Consider the following 17724-nt stretch of genomic DNA (forward strand, 5'->3'; position numbering starts at 1 on the left):
TTGGTGAGGCAATTGGGGATAAGTGACTTGCCCAGGGTCACACAGCTAGTAAGTGTTAAGTGTCTGAGGCCGGATTTGAACTCAGGTCCTCCTGACTCCAGGGCTGGTGCTCTATCCACTGGGCCATCTGGCTGCCCCCATATATACTCTTTTTTTTTTTTTTTTTTTTTGGTGAGGCAATTGGGGATAAGTGACTTGCCCAGGGTCACACAGCTAGTAAGTGTTAAGTGTCTGAGGCCGGATTTGAACTCAGGTCCTCCTGACTCCAGGGTGGTGCTCTATCCACTGCGCCATCTAGCTGCCCCCCCCATATGTACTCTTAATGTGTGTATCCTGACACATTTTTCTATGTACTTGCCATCTCCCACTAATGTTACTGTAATCCAGGAGAGTATATTTCGGCTTTTTGATCCCTTCATTTGCTGTGCTATTTAATTAAATGTCCTTTACTTTAAATTGTAAAGGTGGTTGGCTGGTAAAAGTAAATAATAGAGGTAGCTAGGTGGAGCAGCGGATAAAGCGCCGGCCCTGGATTCAGGAGGACCTGAGTTCAAATCTGCCCTCAGACGCTTGACACTTAACTAGCTGTGTGACCCTGGGCAAGGCACTTAACCCTCATTGCCCCACACACACAAAAAAAAGGTAAATCATAATAGCAATAATAGTAGCTAGTATTTATATAACTGCTTTAAGGTTTGCAGAGTGCTTTAAAATTTGATTAAGCACCTACTGTGTACCAGCCATTTTACAAACATCTCATTTGTTCCACACAACCCTGATAGGTTGGTGATATCATCCCCATTTTGTAGTTGAAGAAACTGGGGCAGACAAAAAAATTAAGTCACTTGTCCAGAATCACATGGCTAGTGATGTGGGGAAAATGGGTAGGGGAGTTGGGGTCCTTAAGAATTCTTCTTTAAAGAATTACACCCCGGGGGCAGCTAGGTGGCACAGTGGATAAAGCACTGGCCCTGGATTCAGGAGGACCTGAGTTCAAATCTAGCCTCAGACATTTGACACTTAACTAGCTGTGTGACCCTGGGCAAGTCACTTAACCCCCATTGCCCGGCAAAAAACAAAGCAAAAAAAAAGAATTACACCCTCTTGCACACGAAAGCAATTAGAATAAGATAATAGTTTATTTAGGGACTGGGGAAGGGAAGGGAAACCAAAAGAGAAATCCTTGGACTTCTTCTCATGGGGAGAAAGGCATGGCATAGAGCATGGCTCTGAGATACCAATCTCCTTGAGCAGGAGACAGGCAGGTACTTTTATAGAGCACTGATGGGGGTCCGATTGGGTGATCGTCTGACTGTGGAAAGTTCCCTTATTGAGGGAGGACCATGGAGGAGTTGGGTGAGGGGTGGCTGTAGATCTCTCAAGTCATCTCTCTCCTCGGGACACAAAGGCAACAGCCACACGTAATCTTCTCTCTCCAGGGGTGAGGAAAACTAGAATGAAGGGTGGTGGTCCTGGAGCTAGCTCTGCTGCGATCTGGTTCCACTTATCTCTTTAGGTGTGTCTGTCCTTTGGTTTACTTTCTCAAGGAGAAACTTCCTTGATGTACCCCAGAGAACTTGTGGGGTGCTCTGGGCCCATAACAGCTAGTAAGCGTATGTGGTTGGATTTGAACTCAGGTCTTAGAGTCCAGGTCCAGCACCTTAGCTCCTGGGGGCTCATGTGCCACAAATATGATTCTGCATAGGTGCTGACCCAGGGTTCCCGGAACCCCATCACATTCCCTGGAGCTACAAAAAACAAAAGCCCCATCCATGACCCTAGGGAACCTGCAAGCCCCCCCCCCTCCCTTCTTCCCAACATCCAATAGGAGAGCAAAAGTAATTAGGACATAGGAAGAGTAGGAAAGGGAACTGTGCAGACTTAAGCAACTGGGTAGAGTGCGGTTGGAGAGCCTAGAGTTAGGGCGGGAAGCCCCTCCAAAAAAAAAAACTGTTACCCCGCCCCCCCCCCAGCTCTCAGACCAATCAGAAGTCCCAAACTCGAGCTTCACAGGGACTGTTCCCCATCAGTTACCAGAAGCTGTGATGGGAGGAGTAAGAGAACGGGAAGTCTTCCAAGCCAATCAGAGGGCTGTTTTCAGAGTGGAGTGGCGTCTTAGGGGTGGTGGAAGGGCGGGTGTTTCCTAGAAAGATCCAAGAAAGAGGGTTGATCCCGCCCACCCCAAGCTTCCAACCAATCACAGAAGGTGATTTGGCTTCCTTGTTGCTTGGGAAAGCTATTCCGGCCCTCGGAGATTGCTGAAGCCCGCCTCCAAACGCCAACCCGCCTTTCTAGCCCCTTCTTGCTATGAGTCCGGAGGTGTCTGCTGGAGACACTCTTTGTCACTTGCTGACCAGCCGGGAATCTGGGACGTAGAGAAATAACTTGGATCTAGAGGGACTTCTCAGGATGGGGGTGGTCACTGCCTCCCAGTAGCAGCCTTAGGAATTTGGGAGGGGCCCAGAAGGTTAGAACACAAGACCTGAGACCAGAAACCGGAAGCTGAGCGTAGGAGGGGAGCAACGCCCTCCCCTCGCCCACACCACGTGCTCGGGTGGCCACGAGGCTGCAGCATGAAGACCTTGGGGAAGCAGCCACTTTGCCGCTGGTTGTGCCCTCAGGGGCCAAAGCACAACTAGGCTAATTCTCCTCAGAATATCCAAATATTTGAAAATTGCCATCATTTAAGCCCGGAATCTTCCTCTCCTGGTTAAACCACCCACTTAGGGTTTGCCCTCCGGAGGCCTTTCATTGCCCTAGAGGTCCTGTGCTGGACACTCTCCAGCTTATCACTGTGTTTCCTAAAACTGGCTGAGAACAGCAGTTCTCTTTGATTTCTTGTTTCAAAGTCTACAAGAACAGCACGCTAAAGGCCACTAGATCAACCCTCTTGTTTTACAAAGAAGGAAACAGGCCCAAGTGATTTGCCCAAGGTTACACAGGTTGAACAGAGAAGGGATCTGAACCCTAGTCCTCAAACTCGTTGCTAGTGCTCTTTCTCAAGTACCAAGAGGCCTGGTCTTAGCACAGGCCCATGCTCTCCCTGCCCTGAGTGCTTTTGTAAATGAATACACCGATCACCTTCGTTGCCCTAATTATCAATGATATGGGGAGGAAGCACGTGGGTCTTTAGGATTCCTCTGTAAAGAATTAAACTCTTGAGCAAGTCCTAATTAGGAATAAAAGAACAGGTTTATTGGGGTACAAGAGAAACTGGACAGGAGGAAGGTTTTTGAGAAACAAAACTCTTTCCTCCCCATTAGCTCCGGGAGCACCCTTTTATAGGGTTCAGATGGCGTAAGAATGTCCCTTATTTAGTGAGGGGCTGGGGGTTCTCTGGAGTTTGGCTGGGGTGGGAGAGATCGGTTGTGAGCAATCTGGTGATGGGTGTTAACTCTGTCCTGATGGGTTGGGGGGGAGGGGGGGGGTCCTTGAGCATGCTCAGTTCGATCTGGTGCGGCTCATCTCTTTTGGGTGTGTATGTCCTTGATTAAGCTCAAGGAGAGGCCTATTTTATTTCAAGGGAAAACTCCTGACCTTTCAAGGAAAAAGTTCCTTGACCTCCCCAGACAACTGTTGGGGTAACCGGGGCCCATAATCCTCCCATGACATTCAGGTAACAGGGAAGAGTTATATGAGGGCTGATTGTATTGACTAAGAGACATAACAGTCTAACACACCAAGTCCTTTGCATGACCTGAAGTAAACCTAGCTGGACATTCAGGGAATCGGTAAACCCTGAAGCCAATCAAAGAATTATCTGACTGCAGGATATGTGACTATGGATATGGACCTTATTTTCATCTATTCTCTAACTTTGGAATAATCCTTTTTTCTTATTGAAGAGATCCCTTAATCAAGTCTTGAAGGGAATTGCCAGTTACCAAAAATGCCTCTTGATTGTGTATCAAAGGCCACATCCTCCACCCCTGGAATTCCTGACACATACCCCCCCTCCCTTTGGGAGTGGGCCTTCCTAAGCCCACCTCTCCAAATTCCTCACCTGCCTTTGTTTAAATTGTATAAATGCTCTAGCAATTTATTGCATGATTTCCTATTTGGCTGAATAGTACCCATGATCATGTGATTTTCTTCCATTCTTAATAAAACCTTTCTGTTAACTTTTACAGGCTTTGTCTTTCTCTAGTTTTCTTTTAGGAAGAAAGGGATTTAAATCTCAAAAATGCCATGACCATTGTGTTCTCCAGTCTTCCCCTTTGGAGAAAGAGAGATCTAAATTCCATTAAGAGAGCTTATCGTATACCTTAGTTTACACTGCCAACAGCAAGGAGGACAGCCAGCTGAAACAACAGGACTTTTTAGCTTTCGGTGCACACATTTTATGCAAGGCTCTTACATATAAAAGAGCTCTGAGTCAGTCTATGCATCTTCCTATCCCTCATCTTTAAGTCAGCACTTCAGAATTAGAAGATAGCTATCCTGTTCTCCCTGTTAAATTGTCTGTTGTTCTCCAAACTAAAACCCCCCGGTGGCAGCTAGGATAAAGTGGCAGCTAGTGGATAAAGCATGGGCCCTGGATTCAGAAGGACCTGAGTTCAAATCCTGCCTCAGACGTTTGACACTAGCTGTGTGACCCTGAGCAAGTCACTTAACCCTCCTTGCCCCGCAAAACCAAAACAGACTAAATATACCCCCAGTTCCTTCATCTAATCCTCACGTGGAAAGCCATTCCCCAATTGATCAAAAGACATGAAGTTTTCAGATGAAATAATCAAAGCCACCTATAGCCATATGAAAAAAAATGCTCTAACTCACTATTGATCAGAGAGACTCAGATCAAAATAATTCTGGGTACTACCTTATACCTATTGAATTGGATAATGGAACAGCAGAGGAAAATGACAAATGCTGTGGGGGAAATGGGGAACATGAGACATTAATACACTCTTGGTAAAGTTGTAAACTGATTCAAACATTCTGTAGAGCAATGGGGAACTATGGCCCAAGTTCAAATCCAGCCCCAGCACAGGGTTATAAAACCATGCATACTCTTTGACCTAACAATACCACTATCCTAAAAGAGACGACATTTTTGTTTGTTTGTTTTTTGTTTTTTGTTTTTAGTAAGGCAATTGGGGTTAAGTGACTTGCCCAGGATCACACAGCTAGTAAGTGTTAAGTGTCTGAGGCTGGATTTGAACTCAGGTACTCCTGAATCCAGGGCCAGTGCTCTATCCACTGCACCATCTAGCTGCCCCAACATTTTTTTTTTTTTAAGTTGAATTCAAAATTGGGGTAATACCCATCAATTGGGGAATGGCTGAACAAATTGTGGGATGAGATTGGGATGGAACACTATTGTGCTGTGGGAAATGATGAGCAGGATGCTATGGGAAAGGCCTGGAGAGACATACTTGAGCAGATGGAAAGTGAAATATACTGTATACAAAATAACAGCAATATTGTATTCACAGCAATGCTGTGAATGACTGTTATTTTTAGCAATGTAATGATCCAGGACAATTCTGCAGTCCATCTACAGAGAAAGAACTGATGGTATCCTGTTTTTTTGTTTGTTTGTTTTCTTTCACAACCTGACTAATGAGGAAATGTTTTGCATGACTGCACATTTATAACTTTTATTAAATTGCTTGAGTTCTTAAGGGGGGGGAGAGGGAGGAAGAGAATTTGGAACACAAAGTTTTAAAAATCGATGTTAAGATTTGTTTTTACATGTACCTTGGGGAAAAAAATCTAAATAATCCTCATGTGGTGTGGTTTTGATGTCATCTGCCTTTCTTTGGATACTCTCCAATTAAACATTCTTAAAACTTGGCACTCAGCACTCACCAAACTCCAGGTGTGCTGTGGCTGGGGCTGAATACACTAGGACTTAATTACCTCCTAGCCTGGAGACCTTCTGACCCACAATTCAGCGATGTTTCCATGCTGCTCCTGAGATGTGGGGAGGCAGCAGAGAAAGGGGAAAGAGAATGGGGTTGGGATTAGAAAGTCCCTCAGGGCAAGGAAAGCACTCCAGCCTGGCTCAGGAACAGCTTCCAGTTTGCACTGCTTGTGTTCAGGTAAATGGCTGCCCACTTCCCTTGTTCCAGCTGTGATTTTAACTTTGGCCAATATGACCACTGGGAGAAGCACTCTCAGGCAGTTTTACAGTAACTTTTTCTCTGTAGTCAGTGGCCAGAAAGTCAGCCTGTCCTACCCTTTTCAGAGAGTTGGTGAAATTGAGCAACTTCTTTTCCTACTGTGGACTTCAACAAGGCTATACCAGAAGCAAGGCCTGAGAGGTTCTATCTACCAAAGTGGAAAGTCTTTGCATACAGCTCCAGCAATAGACTGTGTGCCTGGTCTGAGGATTTATGTGTAGGTTGAGTAACTGAATGTGGGTGTCTTGAAAAATCTGCCAACACTAAAAGGTTTCTATACCAGTATACCTGGGGTGGAGTAAAAATTTCTCTGGCAAAAAAGGTATTGCAAGTGGAAAGAGTTGAAGAAGCCCTGGTGTAGAGTGTCTATTTAAGTGTAGAGAGGGTCTTTAACAAGGGGGCTGGCCCCCAGGTGATTTTTTATTTTGGCCACAAATCTGTATCAATGAAGGGAGTACCCACACTAACAAAATCATGAATCCCAAAGTAGGTACTAGGGTTTGGAAAGGTGGAGTGGATAAAGCACCAGTCCTGGATTCAGGAGGAACTGAGTTCAAATATAGCCTCAGACACTTGACACTAGCTGTGTGACCCTGGGCAAGTCACTTAACCCTCATTGCCCCACCAAAAAAAAAATATATATATATATATATATACACATATATATATATATACACTTTAATAATTATATTTCAACATATTTGGTTTCCTTTCATTATATGCATCTAAGAACAATATTCTGAGCAGGGGAATCTGTGGGCTTCACCGGATAGCCAAAGGGGATTACGACATTGAAATAATTAAAAGCTCCTGCCCTAGGGGTTCTGGCACCAAAATGATCCTGGAGAGCTACACCCATGTACAGCAATTTCTTCACATCTTTCCTTAAAACTCAGAATCCAAAAAAATGATAACAAAAATAATTTCAAAAACAGAACAAAAACTGAGGCACCGAGTTTTATTGGATAGAAGGACAGAACCAAGAACAGAGTGTCAGTTTGGAGAGGCTCCAGAGTAGGTTATGAGAACTCAAATTACTCTTAATCTTGCAAAGGCCCAGGAGTGATAACAGGGTTGGAAACAGAGGCATGTGAGGAATCTGGGGACTGGGGAATCCTTAGGTAGGCAACTTAATCCCCGGAAAATTGGAGGCTAGGGATAGAATAGATCAAGAGAACTTGGAGAATCCCAAGGATAAACATTATCAGAAGTTGGGCTTATGCTTCTTAAGCTCAACCATAAGGTGGTGAATGTTGATGAGCTCTGCACGGGCTGGGAGGGCTCGGAGCTGGGGCTGGGATAAGACTCGATGGAAGCGGTGATAAAGCTGGATCAGCTGGGTCAGTGCTCCCTGGTCAGAGGTCATAAAAGTTACAAAAATGGTTTAAGCTGGAGAACCACCAAAGGATGCTAGTTAGATTCTGAAGGTGGGATCAATGATTGGGGGTTAGAGGTCACAAAGATAATACTGGGGGGCAGCTAGGTGTCTCAGTGGATAAAGCACTGGCCCTGGATTCAGGAGGACCCGAGTTCAAATCCAGCCTTAGACACTTGATATTTACTAGCTGTGTGACCCTGGGCAAGTCATTTAACCCTCACTGCCCCAGGGGGAAAAAAAAGAAAGGAAGATGATACTGGGCTCCTAGTGACTGATCTCAGTAATTTGGGAAGGGGCAGAATCAATGGATGGGAAGAAGGTGTCACCTGGATAATGCTGGTCCCATTTCGGAAGTTAGTGAAGCTCCTCATGACATCTTGACTTAGTGATTCAACTGAAGATTTCCAAGAGCTGCCAAAACCACGGATCAGCTGAGTCACCCGGGCTAACATGTTAAGGAAACAGGGTTGATACTGTTAGAAGGCTGTCTTCTTTCACAGATTAAGTTAGGCTCTCCTAGGATTTCTAATTTAAGGCACCTCTTGCCCCACCCTGTATTCTCTTCTTCCATACTTTCCCCTTATTCATGTAGCTCGGTGGTGTCAAATTCAAATAGAAACAAGGGCCACTAACTGGTACATTAGGATCCTTGCAGGCTGCATGCTGACTTAGAAAACCACACAATTACATATATATGTATATATTTTATTAATACTTCAACACATGGAAATCAAATAGGAACTACAGTTCCTAGATTTCTTCCTTTCTCTCAGTCTTTTCCCTGTGCCTTCCTCACCTTCTTCCCCTCGAAGCCGCTCTGCCTGTCCCCGCTCAATCAGACCTTCAGCCTCTTTCACAAATGCTACCAGGCCTCCAAAAGGTGGGGACAGAAGCTCTTCAATGAATTCCTGGAGGACACATACATAAGTGAGGGTTGGGGTTGGGGTATACCTGAGTTAGCTAAGTTTATTCCCTCAATTAGTCTAACTACTCAGGGAAAGGACTAGGGATGAGAGAAAATCAGTGACCTGTGTTCGGGCATTAAGCAGCTGCTGGAAACTCTCAACTTCTTTGCTGTCATCTGCTGCACGTTCCTGCAGGAAGATAAGAGACAACGGAGATGGAGATATTCAGAGTGTCTTAAGAGCAGAAAAAGTGGGTTCTTTCATTACAAAGCAATCCTTCCCTGGGTGAGGAATAATCCTTGAGATGGGAAACTGGGAATGGAGAGAGGGAGATATTTATTTTTGTGGGTTTGGGGGGAAATCTGTTACCATGAGCACACCCAGCATCATGTCATAGTTGTTGATCAAAAACACAAGCTGCTCTTTCCGTGAGGAGAACTCAGCTGCCACTCGGAGAACAAAATTTTCCACCTCCACCTGGGAAAGTAGTCAGGAAGGGAATGATGGAGAAAAGGAAGGTTATTTAAGGCAGGACTTCCCTCCTTGCCCCCAGCAGTCCCAGTTAAAAGAAAGGCCTAGAAAAAAAGAAAGAAAAAAAGGGGGGCAGCTAGGTGGCACAGTATATAGAGCACTGGTCCTAGAGTCAGGAGGACCTGAGTTCAAATCCGGCCTCAGACACTTTACACTTACTAGCTGTGTGACCCTGGGCAAGTCACTTAACCCCAATTGCCTCGCCAAAAAAAAGAAAGAAAGAAAGGCCTAGGTCTGGGATGGGCCACCTCACCTGTAGCTGTCCCAATAGCTGCATCGTTCGCTCATTGGGAATTGTCTGGTTGATACTGACAAGAGCTGAAGAGAACTCTGCATAACGACGGGTGATCTGAGGAAGGAGAGACAAAGGAGAATTCCATCTCACACTAATTCTCCAGAATGTTTCCTAGACTACTCATTCTCTCAGCCTCACCCATTTTAATTTACTGCTCTTCTGCCTCCAGTGATCAATCCTTCGGTTCTGTCCAAGTTCCCTTGGGTGTCACCCCACCCCAATCTGCCAAGCAAAGGACCCCCTCCCCCACAATTCCACAGTGGCCCTTGCCCTGCCCTCACATAATGGGGCCGTGTGTCCAGCCCTCCGAGTCGCTGGGGGTCAGTGCTTCGGACACTCTGTACATTCATTTCCAGAATCAGCTCGAACCGAGGCCACAGCAGAGCCAGGACCTGTTCCCAGTACCTGGGGGTCACCCAGGGTCAGAAGTCAGTGATGAAGGGCACATGTTCCAGGCTAGTATAATCGCTTTGGGTTTCCTTCCAAATAGACTAAAGGGTCAGGGATCTGAGGGTAGACACCATCATAGTCTCATGTCCTAAACCCTGCTGTTACCTTTGTCTCTTCTCGTCTTCATTTCTCACATCCAATCAATTACCAAGTTCTATCATTCTACTTTAACATCTAACAGTTCCATCCCCTCCCCTCTGGTTTGTTTGTGTTTTTATTTGGGGGGGGGGTTGTGGGGCAATGGGGGTTAAGTGACTTGCCCAGGGTCAAACAGCTAGTAAGTGTCAAGTGTCTGAGGCCGGATTTGAACTCAGGTCCTCCTGACTCCAGGGCCGGTGCTCTATCCACTTCACCACCTAGCTGCCCCTCCCCTCTGGTTTTACTGCCACCATCCCAGCAGACTAATGCAATGGTCCCCTGATAGATCACCCTCTCATCCATTTGCTGGAAACCCTGCAATCTATCCTTTATACTACTGCCAGAACAAGTTTCCTTGTGTATAGATGTAGTCCTACCACTCCTCTACACAAAATTCTTTAGTGATTCTCGGCTGCCAACCCCATAAAATTCCAGCTCCTTTCCCTGGCATTTGAGGCCTCCACAATCTAGTGTTACCTGACCTCATTAGTCTTAGCTCATATAATCTCTCTTACTCCAGCAAAGTCCTCTGCCTCCTACCTGAAGCACCCTGTGCCTCTGCACATGAATGCTGTTCCCTATCTTGGAAGGTCCTCCCCTCCCTTCACCTGCTACAGAGGATCATACATTTAGAGCTGTAAGGACTTGAGATATCATCTTGTCCAACCCCTCACTTTGCAGGTAAGGAAACTAAGTACCAGAGAGGAAGCTTGCCCAAGGTCACACAGGCATTGAAAGATCCAAACTCAAGACTTCTGTCTACAAACCCAAAATACTTTCCACACAGCACCTAAGTCTTTCAAGCCCAACTCCCATGATGCCCCTGTGGAAGCAGTGATCCTCACTGGTGATGCCCTCTCCACTACCAGTATGCTTTCCTTCACGCTTCTCTAATATTCCACGCTATAAATCATTTACTTCCTATCTCCTTACAAGACTGTAAGCTACATGAAAGGACTGTGTCATATCTAAACTTGAATCTACTGCAGTGTTTAGCACAGTGCTCTGCTTTTATAAGGAAATGTTATTTGTGGAATGGAGATTCACAGACTGGGGAGAGACAGGTAAGGAATCAAGGACCTGTTCAGCATGAGAATTCCCTGTGGGTATGAGGATTATCAGTGTTCCATGCAGGATTATTTCCTCTAAGTGAGGGATTCAGAGATCAATAAAACCAATATTAGTGACCTGTCCAGGGCAGGGACATCCCTCTTAGCAGCAATGTTTCGAAATCGGAGGACAATGTGGATGCACAGAAAAACAGCAATGGCATCATAGCAATCGGCCAAATAGGACTCCAGATGTTTCTGTAAATTGGTAAAAATCAGGGTAGACCAGATGTGGGGAAAAGGGGGTCAGAGAGAGAGAGAAAAAAATATCTGACATTGCTTCAAATGGATATACACACACATTCATACACACAGAGCTAAGTGTTTCTTTTAGGGGAAGGGTACTGGGAGAAAATATCAAAGAAAGGAATAAATCCTCAGTCATCTCTCCTACCTCACTACCATTTCTTAAGTGGTAAGGAAGGGAAGGGGAGAAAAGACCTACTGAGTTTCATGATGAAAATATGCCCTCCATATGGCACAGCTCAGAACTGGGGCAAGGCAGGATTTAAGAGGCCATGGTTTGGGGAGCCCTTATTTCAGTCTCCCAAAGTCATGATGAGAATGTGTCCCATAAGACTGGAACTCTACAGTAAGGGGTATCAGAGTTTTTAGGTCCCTAAGCTTTGAGGAATCTCACCAGAGTCATGTTGAGAGTCCGCCCCATCACAGCATGGAAAAGATCATGGGCTGCAGGGCCAGAGACAGCGAAGAAATCACAGATGAAGAGATACTCACGGCAGGAATTGTCTAGGAGGGCGTAGTGCTGGCTCCGGAACAGTGCTTCAAAGGGATACTAGGAGCAAGGAGATGTTGAGTGAGACAGAAGAGGGGAGCAAGAGAGAGGGCTAGGAGAAGTGGTCGATGGCATTTGATACTCCTCCTCCTCCTCCTCCAATCACAATGCTGATTATAGAAAAACACTTAAATGAGTATTACGGGAAAGTAAATAGGCAATGTAAAAGATGTTTACAATGCCAACATATCCTCTTCTTTCTCCTCATCTAGGGGAGACCTGATATCTTCTTCATCCCCTCTGCCCCAGGTTACATTGTATTCTCATTATCTCTACTCCTCCCATTCTCTGCACATCCCTGAAGCAGACCCCCTCCCTTCTGCACATCCCTCTAAATCCCAAATCTCTGGTCTGTTACCCTCTGCTCCCCGCGTTGAGCTGTATGGGGCACCAGGATGGGAGCCTCAAGCTCAGTAGGAGAGATGACAGAACCACGAGTCCCCAAGGTGAAGATTGTGTTTCTACTTCGGAGAGATGGCTTTGAGAAAAATCGTGACTGGGAAGGGGTAGTTAGGGAAAACAACAGAACTTGGTTACGTGGGTCTGATACTGCTACAGATTTCATATGTCCAGACCCAGAATTTGTCTAGACAGGAACTCCTAAGTGACCAGGTCTCCTTGCTAAACATTCAGACTTCAACTATCAGGAGCCCAGGTGCCCCTTTCACCCAAGATCTCAGTGTCTAGCTACGTCCCCTTAGGAACTAGTGTCAGTCTCCCTCCCATTTCAGCAAGTCTCTGCCAGGACCCCATGGCTCTCAAGGATATCTTTCTTCGCTGTGTCTTCCACACCCATCAGATCATCTTTCTCAGCCACCTCCTCGTACTGGGGGGGGGGGGGGAATATGGAGAAAAAAAGCTAATGACTGTCTCCATTATCTCTATCCCCCCTCCCCCACCAAAAAACAAAACAAAACAAACACACAAAGAAAACAAAGCACTATGTCCAGCTCCCTTGGCTCAGCAGGGTCCTCCTTGCCCTCCCCTACTCATCTTTGGTTTGCCTTCCCTTAACTTCCTCCAGTTTTACCTGAACCTTCATGAGCCTCCCCAGGTAGGAGCGTGAGTAGGACAGATAAACCTTGCCCAGCGTCTCCACGTACTCGTCCCTGATCTCTCTTGCTGTTGCTCGTTCATTTCCCAGCAAAAACTGATAGAAAAACCTGCAGTATTCATGGGAACAATTTCCATGGGAAGGCCCAGAAAGCATCCCCCGACCTTCTGCCCTGGCTCTCCCAAACCCCAATGCCCCATCTCATGCCCTGCCCCCAAGGCTGACCTGTATTTGAGCAAGGCAGTCTGTGGGATCTGATAGTTGGTCATCGGTTTTCTAAATGAATAAATCTTCTGCAGGACGAACTCTCGGATCTTAGCCACAGCCTGATGGGAAAAGGCCACATACTGTAAGGAAAGGACCTACATCCCCTCTCACAGCTGAGGTGGGGCTGGAGGGATGGGCACTAGTGGGAAGGGAATAATAGTGAGACTGATAAAGGAAACTTCTCAGAGTTTCTAAAGATTTCAGAGAGAATTTCCTGGAGACTAGAGGGTAGAGGGCATTATCTATTTAGGGACTGAGGAAGTCATGGGAGGGGCTAGCACCATCCTCATACCCACCTTGACCCTAAGCCGATCCAGCACACCCCTGACATCTGCACAGGCTGCTGTCCCTCGAGCTTCTTGCTCTCTGACAGCAGCTGCCTTGGCATCCAGCTCTTGCAGCTGTTCCAGGAACCGAGGATCTGTCACTGGTGCTTCTAAGATTGCCCTGGGAATGGGCAGAGGAGATGGCAAGTTGTTGTGTGGCAAGAAAGAAACAAGTACCCCCAGAAACCCTCCCCAAGAACAATTATCCCTTTATCAAGACTCCTCTTCATTCCCTGGACTATGAGGATAAGATAGAGTTATATGACTTTATTTTTTTTTTTTTGTGGGGCAATGAGGGTTAAGTGACTTGCTTAGGGTCACAGAGCTAGTAAGTGTCAAGTGTCTGAGGCTGAATTTGAACTCAGTTCTTCCTGAATTCAAGGATGATGATTTATCCACTGTACCACCTAGCTGACTTTAATAAGTCCCCTGATTCCTATGGGATCCCTGGTGACACCACTCAAGAAATGTCTGACCCAAGATAATGCCTATTTTCTGAACCCTGACTCATGTGATTTGACCAGAGGAAATGCTCATCAATATAACCACAAACTCCTCAGTTTTACCAAATAACCTTGCCCCCCCCCCCCCCCCGCCAGGTTTACATGATTCCAAGACACTTGATAAGAAAGGGAAGCACAAATCTATCTCAAACATATATAATTGGCTCTAATCTGTGACCCAAGTGATTCGTGATATCAGGTGACTTACGTGACCAGGGCAGAAGGTACAACCAATCCATCCACAAGCTCCCCGAGTCTGCCACGCACAGCCTGGCGGTTCCGGAGCCGAACATTCATGGCTCCAGATTGTTCCTGCAGTGTCCGGATCTCGGAGCTAATGGAGCTGAGGTCACTCTGGAAAGCACCCAGCATCTGTTCCATTCGCTAAAAGAGAAGGAAATAGAAGGGAATCACTGACATTTTATGGAGGGCAACAGAATCTTATAGGAGTTGGAGCAAAGACTCTTGGGAAGGTATTGAGGTGTCCCTGCAGAAATGTCTCTAACTGCTCTATGAACTAAAGGAGGGCAGATCACCTGGAGGACATGGGTTATATACTTCATAATTAAGAACTGAAACTGTTCCCTAAAGTCAACAGTGACCTATCATTTGCCACATCTAATGTCATCTTCTCAATCTTTATCCTTATTTGCCTGTCTACAACATGTGACATTACCTGTCCTATTAGATATTCTCTCCCTTCTAGGTTTTTGTCTAGGTTTTCTGCCTTTTGGTTCTCCACCTACCTGTCTGACTGCATCCTCTTAAGTCTTCTTTGCTGGAACATCATCCATGTCATTCCTCATCTGTATAGGCCAAGAATCCATCCATCCATCATCTCTCTGTTTTCTCTATCAGTAACTGAATGAGCTCCCATTCATTCAATTACCATTTCTATATATCCAGCCCTGCCTGGTTTCTCTCCTGAGCTCCACTCCTTCATCACAAACTGTCCACTAGACATTTCTAATGGGACGTCCTTCAGGCATATGGTATATCTCAAACAGAAGTTATTATCTTCTTCTCCAAACTCACCCCTCTTTCCAACTTTTCTATTACCATTAAGGGTACATTCCAGTCACCACAACCCAGATGTCATACTTGACTCCTCATTCTCCTTCACCTTACATCATTAAATGGTTTCCAGATCTTATAGTTCCTATTTCCCTAACATCTCTCACGTCCACCCCTTTCCCCTCCAGCCACCAGACTAGCTGAAGCCCTGGCCTCCTCTTGCCTATACTATTGCCAAAGCTTCCCGTTTGGTCTCTCTGTCTCAACTCAGCCCCCTGTACTACAAACCATCTTCTACACAGTTTCCAAAGAAACTTTCCTAAGGCACAGTGTGTGAAAAAGAATTTATGTGCACAGCAATGAAGATTAAAAAACAAAACAGAAAAACAACAGTCCCAGCTCTTTGTATTCTAATAGGGAGAGACAACATATATGGGAGATTTCAGCTGCAAGTCAGATGGGAAAACCCAATAGTCCTTAGGGTGCAGGAGCAAGGCGGGTGGTAAAGCATTTGGTATCAGTCACTCCCTAACTCCAATGGCTCCCTCCCTATTACCTCCAAGAACAAATATAGTCCTCTGTTTAGCATTTAAAACTCTGTGCAGAGGCAGCTAGGTGGCGCAGTGGATAGAGCACTGGCCCTGGATTCAGGAGGACCTGAGTTCAAATCTGGACTCAGACACTTGTCACTTACTAGCTGTGTGACCCTGGGCAAGTCACTTAACTCCAATTGCCTCACCAAAACAAAACAAACCTCTGTGCAACCTGACCCCTTCTCACCGTTCCAGCCTTAATATATATTAATCCCCTCCACACATTCCGTGTTCCAGCCATACTAGTCTAATTGCAGTTCCTCACTCAAGACATCCCATCCCCCACCTTCATGCTGTCCCCTCCTCCATATCTGGAATACTCTCCCTCTTCATTTCTGCCTCCCAGGAATCTCTAGTTTCTTTCAGAACTCAGCTCAGGTACTACTTTCTACATGAAGCCTTTCCTGTCTCCAGTTACTAGTGCAACACCTCCCAAAAGTAACTTGTAATCTGTACATAAATGGTGTATCTGTCCTTCTCCTCCCGTTAAGTGTAAGCTCCTTAAAGGCAGGGACTGATGCACTCTGTCTTTGTATTAAGGTGTTTTGCAAAGCTCTTAGTAGCACGTCATAGGTACTAAATAACTACTAGTTCATAGATTGTTTCACAGAGATTGGAAATGTATCAGTATTTATATGCCAATTCAGATCTCAGAATCTTGGGGATCACAGGAGAAATTGGGTCACTAACCTCAAGGACAGCATCACAGGCTGTGATCTGGTTGTGCAGTGATGCAATGTTCTCACTTTCCTGGATATCTGAGCCATGGGCAGTTAAGAGGATTCACAGAAAGGATGGAGACCTCCAAATATTGAAGGACCCTCACATGCCAAGCACCCACCTTTTCATGTGTCATACCTGAGGTGAGAGGAGACAATTTTGGCTACACCTTCCACCTCACCTCGTAAGTCAGTGACAGAAACCCCCATCTTTTCCCTGTGAGGATACAATCTCGAATAGATTTCTGTTCTATCTGCTGTAGCTCCAGTTCCACCTGCTTTGAATAATGACGGAGATCCACACCCTGGGAGGACCAGAAGGAAAAAAGTTTAAGTCAAAAGAAATCACAGAGCTTGATGCTCTGCAGGGAGTAGGTAAGGGATTAAGAGGAGAGAAAAATATCAGGGGGTTTTAGAGGAAGACATTGGGAAAGATTTCTGGGTGTGAAATGGGAGAATGGAGGAAAAGGGACAGAAGACATTGTGGGAAGTCTCACCGTTTTAAGAGCCTCCTTTACCAAATCATCTTCTAGATTTGCCTGAATGTGAACTAGAAGCAGAGAGAAGTCATGAGGATCCAGGCATACAATTCTTTCCCTCCCAGGATCACTGCCCACAGAAACCCCAGGATTTACCCCACTCCACCCTCCGCCCCAGTTTCCTAGGATCTAATCATCCCTCACCATCTACTTCATCTAGGATGAATTCATCAGATGTGATGTCCAGCTCTCCCAGCTGCAGTGGCTCCTGCAGCCCAGGGCCGCTCCCCTGAAGAGAGGGCAGTTAGCAAGACGAGATGGGGAAGGGATATGACCGGCTGAGGGACGGGAGGGAGGCCTGCATCCCCCCACCAAAGCCCGCGCATTGTGGAAAGAATGCTCGTATACTGGGATGATGGGCATGACAGCAACACAGCTCCCACACAGAGGGAAATGCTGAGGCGATGGGATGGAGGCTGAAGGCATCGCTCCCCGGGGAAAGCAATCACGGCGGCGGCGGCGGCGGCGGCCCCAAGCTCGGACCAGGGGAGCCCCGGGAGGTGAGTGACAGCCCGGGCTCGGCGCAGCCGCACAAGCCCCGGCCGCCCCGCCCCCAGCCTCTCCCGACCCCGACCCCCCCTCCCCCCTCCCCGCCCCAGCCTCGCGAGGGGAGTGCAGACGCGGCCCCCTCACCAGGGCATTCTCGTCCTCGTCCATGTCCGAGGCGCCGGCCGGCAGCAACAGCTCCGGAGCTGCCATTCCTGCCGCCGCTGGCCCGCCCCCTCGGCTACTTCCGCCAGGTGTCTTTCGAAACAGGTCCGTCCACTCCCCGGGTGGGGTACACGGTGCGGGGAGAGGGAACCAAGTAAAGACACCTAAGGGAATCTCAAGAATGATGCTGTGGCCCACCGGTGTACGTGTGAAAATCGTTCCGCCAATCCCTGGGGTCGTTCGCTTGAGCCCTCTATTGGAAAGCGGGGTCGGCACACTCCCTGCTCGGGACCTTGACTTCAGTGAGCCTTTGTTTCCAGAACGGACGGAA

The 17724-nt window shown here is 46.7% G+C and overlaps 1 protein-coding gene across 3 annotated transcripts; it reads right to left on the reverse strand.

Annotated features, from left to right (window-relative positions):
• Window positions 1-1240: 1240 nt before the first annotated feature.
• On the reverse strand, window positions 1241-17719 carry VPS52 (VPS52 subunit of GARP complex). Of its 3 annotated transcripts, XM_044002379.1 has the most exons (21): window positions 17376-17579; window positions 16887-16971; window positions 16701-16753; window positions 16433-16508; window positions 16175-16242; window positions 14086-14261; window positions 13345-13495; window positions 13007-13107; window positions 12758-12890; window positions 12496-12553; window positions 12086-12219; window positions 11572-11727; window positions 11011-11129; window positions 9516-9639; window positions 9193-9288; window positions 8778-8885; window positions 8532-8597; window positions 8300-8411; window positions 7830-7948; window positions 2035-2143; window positions 1245-1748 (listed from the first exon to the last, which is right to left on the reverse strand). In XM_044002379.1, exons 1-20 carry the CDS (start codon window positions 17439-17441, stop codon window positions 2084-2086), a joined length of 2061 nt encoding a protein of 686 aa, XP_043858314.1. In that variant the 5' UTR covers window positions 17442-17579; the 3' UTR covers window positions 1245-1748; window positions 2035-2083. The 3 variants fall into 3 exon arrangements, with proteins under 3 accessions (XP_043858313.1, XP_043858314.1, XP_043858315.1); XM_044002378.1 differs by having other exon boundaries at window positions 1241-2143; XM_044002380.1 differs by lacking the exons at window positions 1245-1748; window positions 2035-2143 and adding an exon at window positions 7070-7476 and having other exon boundaries at window positions 17376-17719.
• Window positions 17720-17724: the final 5 nt, after the last annotated feature.

Source organism: Dromiciops gliroides, chromosome 4 (genome assembly GCF_019393635.1).
Source record: "Dromiciops gliroides isolate mDroGli1 chromosome 4, mDroGli1.pri, whole genome shotgun sequence".
NCBI lineage: Eukaryota > Metazoa > Chordata > Mammalia > Microbiotheria > Microbiotheriidae > Dromiciops > Dromiciops gliroides.

Bases quoted from the DNA above. Each gene is read 5' to 3' on its own strand.
- VPS52 (XM_044002380.1), bottom strand. From the start codon at position 17,441: ATGGCAGCTCCGGAGCTGTTGCTGCCGGCCGGCGCCTCGGACATGGAC. The intron at 14,262-16,174 runs GTTAGTGACCCA...CTTCTCTTTTAG, and splicing joins CCTGTGATGCTGTCCTTGAG to CGAATGGAACAGATGCTGGG. The intron at 8,598-8,777 runs GTAACAGATTTC...ATCTTCCTGCAG, and splicing joins TGATGCTGGGTGTGCTCATG to GAACGTGCAGCAGATGACAG.